This window comes from Bos indicus x Bos taurus, chromosome 10, assembly GCF_003369695.1.
Source record: "Bos indicus x Bos taurus breed Angus x Brahman F1 hybrid chromosome 10, Bos_hybrid_MaternalHap_v2.0, whole genome shotgun sequence".
NCBI classification, from domain to species: Eukaryota; Metazoa; Chordata; class Mammalia; order Artiodactyla; family Bovidae; genus Bos; species Bos indicus x Bos taurus.
The window spans coordinates 74,423,135-74,432,858 of record NC_040085.1 but is presented as its reverse complement, the minus strand read 5'-3'; the positions used below and the strand labels follow the sequence as shown (position 1 = coordinate 74,432,858).

Sequence of the window (9,724 nt, the reverse complement as noted above, 5' to 3'; positions counted from 1 at the left end):
AGAATTTGGGCTTTTTTTTTTTTTTTTGCAAATGACTTGAAGCTGAGGAAGAAGCACAACATCGCAGCAGCCCGTCGCCCCACACTCTCACCTGCCGCGAGGTGCGCCCAAACTGGCCGAAGGAGTTTGTCCGTCGCGCTTCCCTAATTCTGAGGACTTTCACTTTCCTCTTTTCGTAAAACCTAAAACCCCCAAGCCGAAAATACCTGGCTAGCCCCTCCTCGCTTAGGCGACCGGCTCCGTGTGAGCGGGGAGGGCCCGGATGTTGGGCCCGGGACGGCAAATCTGGCCCGTCGCCTCCCGGTCGGAAAAGGTAGTGCAGGTGACTGGGCGGCGGCTCTGGGCCGGGCGCGGGCGAGGAACCCGAGGGGCTGAGCGCAGGCGGCGGCGGAGGTCCGCGCACGCCTCCCGTCCGGCTTCCGGCCCGGGTCGCTGCCGTTCCCCCGACACCCGGCACCTGCTGAGCACGTACGGGGCGCGGGGTCGAGGGGGCGCGCAGGCCGGCTCTGTCCCTCCTCCACCCGGCGGGACGTTGCTCCCCGGTCCGCCGCGGCGCGGATGCCAGGTCAGCGAAGGGTTAAGGAGGCCGGCTTCCTCACCCTTGGAAAGTCCCCGAAATGACGTTGCAACCCGACAATTAAAAAAAAGAGTTTAATTATAGAGACAGGCTCTGGGAGTTGGAACAAACCCGGTCGGTCGGTGGGGCCGGTAAACAACTCCGGAGCGAGCGGGCCGGGCTGGACGCCGCCCGCGGAGCCCGCGCCCCTGGGAGCGGGGGAGGGGAGCGCCCTCCAGGAGTTGGGAACCGAAGGAAATTCGAGGAATCGGCCTTCTTTTGGCAGGGTTGGGGGGGCGCAGTGGAAGACTTTTTAGCTAGCCCTTGGTGCCAAGGCCCCGTCATGGTGCTTCTGGCGGGTCCCGCAGTCGCGGGGGTTGGAGGCGGGGGTGGGGGGGGGTGTAAGAGGCGCCACCTGGAGAGGGGGACCCTAGGTGCGGGTCGGGACTGGCCCTGGGCCCCGCCCGCTCCGGGCCCCTTCCCCCAGGCTTTCCATCCCCGCTTCTCCGCCCCTCCCCTGTCCCCCCCAGCAGAGCTTCGCGAACCCTCCAGATTTAAAGACCAATGGGCCTTTTTTTTTCTTGCAGGGAGAGTGGGGGTATAAAAAACTGAAATAGCTTCACATCAGGACGCAGACTAACCTTGTGGTTTTAACGCGCACCCTATTCTGTCCTGAAATCTGGAACTCATTACCTCATCACTAAGAAACTGCACGAAACCGCTCCCCCCCACCCCCTCCTTGAAGCGGGGACGAGAGGGAGCAAACAGCCCTTTAAGAAAGAAACCTACATTTGAATGATTTAAATTAAGGTGGATGGAAGTTATTTCCCCTTCTGGCGCTTGCCAGATTTCAAGAAAAGCTGAAAAATGGGAGCAGGGGGAGGGAAGCAACAGGCAAAAGAAGACACCAAAAGAAGAAAAGCAAAGGGGCAGCGGCCAGGTTAAAAATGGGGGCCATTAATTTAAGTCACAGGGGACAAATAAAAGCAGACCGGAATGGGGACCCATACATTGCACATACATTGGTTCATGGCTGCAGCAAAGGTGGTGTGTTTCGCGAAGATGAAAAACAACCCCAACAGGTTCCTAAAACAGTTGTGATTTGGAAGGTTTCTGGGTTTGCTCGGAGGCTGACAAGAAATGCAGTAAAAATATGTGTGTGTTGGTGGCGGCGGCGAGAGTGCGACTCCAGCGCTCTGCTCCGCCCGCCCGGACCTTTTCAAAGAAACGTGCTCGTAATGGGGTGACCTAATTACATCGCAATGGAACCCGCTCTTAGCCACTCGGCGCACGGGGTTTCATAACAGACCCGGCGGCCTCGAGTGCTGGGAAGAAACGTGCGAGGGCTGAGGAGGCGGCCGGGCACGCGGGGAAACAGGAAAGAAACGCAGCCCCGCGGTTTCCACCTCGGTCTGTGGGGGACACATTCACAACTTTTTATTTGGGTGGGTAGAGGGGTGTCCGAACAAACAGTAAATAAATATATACTTTCCAGCTTTCAGAAGAGTAATTGCCAACTCGAGGCCTTTCGGTTTCGAGGATCCCATGCCCTCCTCCCCCCATCCCGCCAAAACAGCGCAGGGTGACAAGCCATATGTTCCATTCCCGTGAGGGCGGGGGAGAAGCAACAGTAAGTGTCGCCTCCCCCCATTTTAGTATCTTCATTCTTACCAAAGTAACTTTTTTTTTTCATGGTTCTAGCGTCTGTGGTGTGTATACGTGTTGCTCAGGGAGTTTCGGGCGCAGCCCGTGGTTCAGAGCGCGGGGCAAGTTGTGCGTTGCTGGGTGATTTCTTTTTGGGGGTGGGCAGAAGGGCGTTCGTGAGGATTCAGGTTTGTTTTAGAAAAATATTTAAAGATTGCTGCGTGCAATAAATACCACTCCCAGGCCTGTGAAAACAAACAATCCGCCCAGGCGGGGGTCTTTTTCGCGGAGCACCCCCCGACCCCGCGCCCCGGCCCAGACTTGGAGAGTGCCCGCTGCACAGCGAGCGCCAGTGTAGACGCGAGCGGCGCGCGAAATCGCTTGGTGCTCGTCCTCGCCAGGCCCGGTCCTCCAGGGTGTGTGTGTGTTTGGCGGGGTGGGGGGGGAACCTCCTTAATCCTTCTCCCTCACCCCCGCCCCTGAAGAAACAAAACCCTAGACTTGAACGCTCTGTGCTCCCCTTATTTCCAGTTTCCTCTCCCCGTGGGGTTTGCGGAGGGGAACCGAGGGCTGAAGAGATCCCGGGAAGAGTGAAGTTGTGCGGGAACTTGGAGAAGTTTCATGGGAGATCGGCACAAGATGGAAACCGGGCGCTTAGGACGGGCTTCTTTCTGCTCCCGCTTGCAAAAAGAGAAAGTCGAGCCCGCCTTCCTGCCCGACCAAAAAAAAGAAAAAAGAAAAATAACAACACAACAACAAGAACCCCGAAGAGTGTGGAATGAGTGATGTCACAGAGCAGCGCTCGCAGGCTGACAAAAGGGGGGCGCCCCTTCCCCACCCCCCGCGCCGCGCGCGGCCCCAGAAAGGGGCGCCGGCAGCCGGGGGTAGACAGGCGAGCGGACTCGAAACTTTTCCTCTTTAAGAAAAAAAAAAAGTTGTGCGCGGCTCGCAGTGGGGTTTTTTTTTTCCCCCTCTTCGCCTTCTTTCCTCGTCTCCCCTCCCCCTTCTTCCTTTTGAAAGTTTCTTTCTTTTTTTTTTTTTTCCCCCGAGTTTGACCGCATGGCTGATTCAACTCCAGTGTCAATCAACTTTTTTTTCCTCCTCTTCCTCATTTAAATAAGTTTAAAGCTCCTCCTCCCCCTCCGGCCCACCAAATCTGAAACTTATATAAATTGGGCTTCGCGCGCCGCAGCCCGGGAGAGTCAGAAAGGCGAGGGGCGCCGGGAGCAGGCGTGTGGGACTCCTGACCGGAGAGCCGGAGGCTGCGCCTTCCCCGCACCGGGACCTTCGCGACACACCAGACCCCCGTCCCTGCCCCGCGCGAGCGCCCAAGATGACCACCACCCTCGTGTCTGCCACCATCTTCGACTTGAGCGAAGTTTTATGCAAGGTAAAGTGGGGCGCAGCGCTTGCTTTTCAAAGTCTTTTTTCTTTTATCCTCAAAAAGAATCTCCAGAAGTTTAGGTCTGGACAGGCAGGGGTGGGGGAAGAGAAAGAGAGGCGAGACGGTTGTTTTTTCCGCCTCATTTTTCTCCCCAGTTTGAAGGAATTTGGTTTTCTCCTCCCCACCCTTTGCGTTTCAACTGTTCCTGGCGGGCATTACCTGGGAATCCAGAGACCAGAGTTTTAGGGTGCGCAGTGTGCGTAGGGGCTGCCCTGGGCAATGTTTGGGATTGGGGCAATTTTTCGGTGATTCTTTTCGTCCGTGACGTGCCGCTCTTGAGCCCGGCTTCGCTAGTCCGTTCCGTTTCGGGTGTCGCCGCTCCTGGGAGGGAGTTCGAGTCTCTCCAGCTACTTTGCCGGACTGCAGGTCGGGAGGTGCAGGTCCCTCGGGAAGGAGAATCTCGGGATGACGTTTTGCTGAGTGATTTCCCCCTCTGTTCTGGAGAGGCTGGGGATCTGCGAGAAAAAGGCCAAGAGTTGTGATTCAAAGGATGTTGTCAAACGAGTTTGCACTGGGACTTCAGTTCGCCCCAGCTCGACAGGCTTCCTCTTGTGATAGCCGATCGTGCTGCAAACTTTGGGGGTAAAAGTGGCACTCGGGTTCACCCGCTTTCCTCCTTTCCTAGAGAATGAGACTCGTGGATATGGACGGAAAGGGGGGGGGGTTGGGCGGTGGGGGAGACACAACGATAAAATACCCGTCTGAGCTCTAGGGTCTTGGCGAGGAAGGATTTAATGAGGGCCTCCTTAAGTTGTGTAGCTTGCCAGCCGGTGTGGAAAAAGGCGAGTTTTAAATCAGAAATATTTATTCCAGGAGTGCAGCTTAAGGGTATATACCAGAAGCCCATGGATGTTAAATTTTTTTTCGCCCCCTCTCCCCAGTTTGAAAGAGAAAAAGCTGCTTGGCTACTTTTAATTGCTAAAGTGTTTTGCCTTCTTTTAAACACGTCGAGTCATGTTGCTGTCTTTTCCTAGCTTGCTTCTCCAGTCGGTGCAGCTGCCAGGGCCCCAGGGCTGCCGGGTTGGGGTGCAGGGACACCCTGGAGCTGAAGAGCAACATCAAAAAGTTTGAATTTCAGTTTCCTTCCCTCCCTGTGCTTTTCCAAACTTCAGTTGCCCTGGCGGCTGCCTGAGCTAGCCGGCACTTCTTCCTTCTTTTCGCGGCTCTCCGGCTCTTTGATCTATTTCTCTTTCTCTTGCTCCCTCCCCCCTCAGGACTTTTTAAATGAACCTCATTGTTGGGAACTGGCTCTCCACTCGGTTCCTGTAATCCGCTCCAGGGGGTGGTTGCTGTTAGAGATTCCCGATCCCCCGCAGCTGATCCTAAGGGGCCACCTTTAGAATTTGCACAATGACACCCACATGGGCCGGGAAGCCAACTCCCAGGTCCCCTGCTCACACCCTTTCCAAATCTTGGGTACAGGTTGGGCAGGTGAATTGAGTCCCATTGGAACAGAGACCTGCCTGTGGTGCCTCTGCGCACCGCCCCCCCCCCCCCCCCCCCCGCCCCCCACGTCCATTATTGACTGGGATGAGGCTGGGGGGATTTGGTGCTTTACTTTTCTTTCCCACCTGCAGCTTTGCGTTAAAGATTAAACACTGGCGCTCTTATCCAAGCCTGCTCTTGCAGCCAGGAGACTAACTGCAAAGGCATCCTCTCAGCGGAGGGGGTGGGGTGCGCAGTGAATGGTGGGAGAGATCATTGTAGAAGGCTCCCCTTCTGGGACCATGGGAGTTTTGTATTCAGGGATCACATCCCTCTCCCCGTAGCCCCCCACCCCCATTAGGGATTTCTCCTCTAGCCCCTCCCTCTCCCCTCTCAGCAGCTAGGTAAAGTGAAGGCAGTCTGGAAACCTGTCGCCAAAGCAATAGATCGCTTCTGAAGGAGGAAGTTGAGAGTCCGGCCAGGCTGTGTGTTTGTGTGTATGTGTGTGTTTGGGGCGGGGATAGTCAGTTAAGCAGGGACTGATTGAAAGGAGGCCTAGCCCATAGTCTCCTGCGGTTTACCTTTTTTTGTTAGGAGGGTGGGAAATGAGAGTTTGTGAGTTGTGTGTGAGATTTTGAACTGAGGAAGGTGAAGTTGGATTTTCTGGATGAAAGTGGTAGGTTTAGGGACAGGATATGACAGTGCATTCCAGGGATCCAGGGATCGGCATGGAGTAGGTGCGTGTGTAAAACAATTTCTCACACAGGCCAGGATTTTTGTGGTTTCTTCTGCCTGGGACCAAAGTAAACCCTCTTGGCTGGTGGAATGGGAGAAAGAGGAGGAGGGGGCTTGCCAGGGCAGAGGTGGGGATGATGAGTTCCTTTGAGAGAGAGGGAGCATTTCTGATTGTGGAGGGGGCTGCCCGTAGAGGGTACCCTTCTTGGGCCTGGTGGATGGCCTTTGCTGCTAACCGCAGTCTCCTCTCTTTCCCCTCCAGGGTAACAAGATGCTCAACTACAGTACTCCCAGTGCCGGGGGTTGCCTGCTGGACAGGAAGGCAGTGGGCACCCCTGCCGGTGGGGGCTTCCCCCGGAGGCACTCGGTCACTCTGCCCAGCTCCAAATTCCACCAGAACCAGCTCCTCAGTAGCCTCAAGGGTGAGCCAGCCCCAGCTCTGAGCTCTCGGGACAGCCGCTTCCGAGACCGCTCTTTCTCAGAAGGGGGCGAGCGGCTGCTGCCCCCCCAGAAGCAGCCGGGAAGCGGCCAGGTCAACTCCAGCCGCTACAAGACGGAGCTGTGCCGCCCCTTCGAGGAGAACGGAGCCTGTAAGTACGGCGACAAGTGCCAGTTCGCCCACGGCATCCACGAGCTCCGAAGCCTGACCCGCCACCCCAAGTACAAGACGGAGCTGTGCCGCACCTTCCACACCATCGGCTTCTGCCCCTACGGGCCCCGCTGCCACTTCATCCACAACGCCGAGGAGCGCCGTGCCCTGGCCGGGGCCCGGGACCTCTCTGCTGACCGTCCCCGCCTCCAGCATAGCTTTAGCTTTGCTGGGTTTCCCAGTGCCGCCGCCACCGCCGCTGCCACGGGGCTGCTGGACAGCCCCACATCCATCACCCCACCCCCCATCCTGAGCGCCGATGACCTCCTGGGCTCACCCACCCTCCCCGATGGCACCAATAACCCCTTCGCCTTCTCCAGCCAGGAGCTGGCGAGCCTCTTTGCCCCTAGCATGGGGCTGCCCGGGGGTGGCTCCCCGACCACCTTCCTCTTCCGGCCCATGTCTGAGTCCCCTCACATGTTTGACTCTCCCCCCAGCCCTCAGGATTCTCTCTCGGACCAGGAGGGCTACCTGAGCAGCTCCAGCAGCAGCCACAGTGGCTCAGACTCCCCTACTTTGGACAACTCAAGACGCCTGCCCATTTTCAGCAGACTTTCCATCTCAGATGACTAAACCAGGGTAGGGAGGGACCCCCCTGCCTACTCCCCTCCCCCACCCCGTCATCCCTTCCCCACATCCCCTACCCTTACCTCCCTCCCCATCTGATTCCTGACAAACCCCTACATTAACAAGGTTAAGCTCAACCCCTTTCCCCCAGAACCTTGGAACGCCCCCTCCCTCTCCCCTCTTTACACCCCACCCCCCAACATAAGGACAAGTCAGTTTGTCAGTAGCTTCCTCTGGCTTGAACCCCCTCGATTTTTATAGCCCACTTAACCATGCATAACAGACAAGTCCCATATTTGTCAGTAGATGCCTTTTTTTTTTTTACCCCCCCTGGCTTAAGCCTTAAGTGCCAAATCACAAAAGAAAAAGCAGTAACAGTTTACAGAAGCAACTTAGTGCCTTGTAATCTAACTTTGTCACTGTGACTACATTACCTCTTCAGCGCCAGAGGGCACCCGTGAGCCTCCCCAGAGCCTCTGCCCCGGGGAGGGGGAGGTGGGGGGGGCATGTAGAAACAGCAGCTCCCTCCACTGGCAACACAATTGCACCTTTCCTTAATTTCAATCTCCCACACACTTCCTCTCTCCCTCTCCCTGGTAGCCCCCACACCCCCCTTGGGAGAGTTGTTGCCAGACTTGGGTTTTTGGGGAAACCTGTCTTGACATTCAAAACCTTTTTTCTTCCCGACCTGAACCTCTGTTGACTAATCTTGCCTGGGTTCGTGTAGGTCTGCAGGAAGGAAGACTGCAAAAGCGGATGAAGATTGTGACATAAGTGGGACTTTGTGATTTAATTTTTTTCTTTTTTAAGTGGGGAGGAAGGGGAAGCTAGATGGACTATGAGAGACTTGATTTTGGTGCTAAAGTTCCCCAGTTCATATGTGACATCTTAAAAAATAACAACAAAAAGAGAGAAAAGCTTAAAAAAAAAACATGTAAGGGGTGAGCAGTTAATGGTATTCATTCCACATACAATATCTGTGTAAAACGATTTCCTGTAGAAGTAGCTTTAATGGTTTTTGCTCTAGAATACCGTAGGTCTATCCTTAGAGCACTCACGCCATGCTTTTTTCCCTGGGTTTTAAACTTCATATAACTTTCAGAAATTGGAGAGCAAAAATTTTGCTTGTCACTGCACATCAATATAAAAAAGCTTATTTAACTTATCAAAACGTATTTATTGCCAAACTATGCTTTTTTTTTTGTTAATTTTGTTCATATTTATCGGGATGACAAATCCATAGAATATATTCTTTTATGTTAAATTATGATCTTCATATTAATCTTAAAATTTTGTGACGTGTCTTTTTCCTTTTTTTCCACAGTTTTAATATATTATTCTTCAACGACATTTTTTGTAACTTTACACTTTTTTTGGTTATTTTATTTTAAAAAAATGAAAAATTAATTTAAAAAAATGCAAAAAACTGTTGGATTATTTATTTTAGAAATTTCCCCCCTTTGTGTTGGACTGCAAATTGAGTTTCTTTCTCTTTTGGCCTTTCACAACTAGGACTGAGAATGTATGTAAAAGTTCTGTGACAGTACAGAAGGAAAACAACTTCTTATGTATAGCTTCTAAAAGGGAAAAAAAAAAAAAAGAAACCCTTTGACTTCCACGTGCCCATCTCAAGACATTCCGATTGCAGATTTGAGGTTCTGGATTCCAGGTTTTGGAGTTTTCCAATGTTAATACAAACAGAACTGGCACACCACACATTAAGATGAATGTAATTATTATTCCTCTTGCTGGTCACTACCGTCGCTTTCTATTTCTCTTTCTTTGTGTGAATTTATTTAAAAAAAAAACTTTTTGTAACGACTATTTGCAGTTTAAAAATCAATAAACCCATTTTTTTTCAAGAAACATTGATGGTGAAGCTGGTTTTGCTTGCTTTGGTTTTACTGTGCCTTGTAGGCTTGTCCTTTATAGATGAGGTAGGTGCTAGGAAGGGGAGGAGGGGGGAAGGGCACTGGGTGATTTCTTCTAGTCTTTAACAGCTAAACCAGTGGCTGGTTCCTTTTGTTGAGGTTGGAAAGTCTGCTGAGCTTAGAGGGGATGGTGTGGGGGTTGATTGCAAAGCAGCCTGTATTTGTATTAACCTGCCCAGTTGTTGGTTGTTGACAAGGGGCCAGCCTTATCCACCCTGTAGCCTCGAAGATTCTTTGGAGACCTGAGGCATGGGGCCTTCCAGTCTTCCCTGCTTAGTCTGTGGTCCTAATGTTTGGGGTGCTGAAATGATAAGAGGGGGATGTAGCACATGGCACTCCAGCAAACCTGGATTTGTTCTTTTATTTGGGCGCTTCCAGCCTTTTTTTTTGTTTTTGGCTGTGCCACCTGGCACATGCAATCTTAGTTCCTAGACTAGGGGTCAAACCCACACCCATGCATTGGGAATGTGGAGTCCTAATCACTGGACAGCCAGGAATTCCCTCTAGGCTTGTTTTTCCCTGCAGGAGATGGACCTGAAGCCCTAGCCTCTTAACACCTGTCTGGGGTGGGTATGATTAACCACTGTAGACTCATGGGTTTTCAGGGTGGCGAGGGGCTGTCACAGGGCACTAGGGGCAAAGGTAGTTTCGTTTGGACTTAACATGTGCTGCTATATCCGGAACGCTGTTAAAGGGAAGAGGCATGAAAATGGCCCGTGTAACGGGAAATCATCATTCCCACCACCTTAGTCTTTGTTGCATCCCTGATGCCA

The 9,724-nt window shown here is 53.0% G+C and overlaps 1 protein-coding gene across 1 annotated transcript; it reads left to right on the top strand.

The window, feature by feature from the left end:
* The first annotated feature begins 3,048 nt into the window (after positions 1-3,048).
* ZFP36L1 (ZFP36 ring finger protein like 1) lies at positions 3,049-8,646 on the top strand. Its single transcript, XM_027552251.1, has 2 exons — positions 3,049-3,590; positions 6,067-8,646. The coding sequence occupies exons 1-2, from the start codon at positions 3,534-3,536 to the stop codon at positions 7,024-7,026; spliced, it is 1,017 nt and encodes a 338-aa protein (XP_027408052.1). The 5' UTR covers positions 3,049-3,533; the 3' UTR covers positions 7,027-8,646.
* The last annotated feature ends 1,078 nt before the right edge of the window (positions 8,647-9,724 follow it).

What these genes read in the sequence shown, in the direction of transcription:
- ZFP36L1 (XM_027552251.1), top strand. Translation starts at nt 3,534, where the DNA reads ATGACCACCACCCTCGTGTCTGCCACCATCTTCGACTTGAGCGAAGTT. An exon ending in TGAGCGAAGTTTTATGCAAG is followed by an intron (nt 3,591 to 6,066) that starts GTAAAGTGGGGC and finishes TTTCCCCTCCAG; the next exon opens with GGTAACAAGATGCTCAACTA.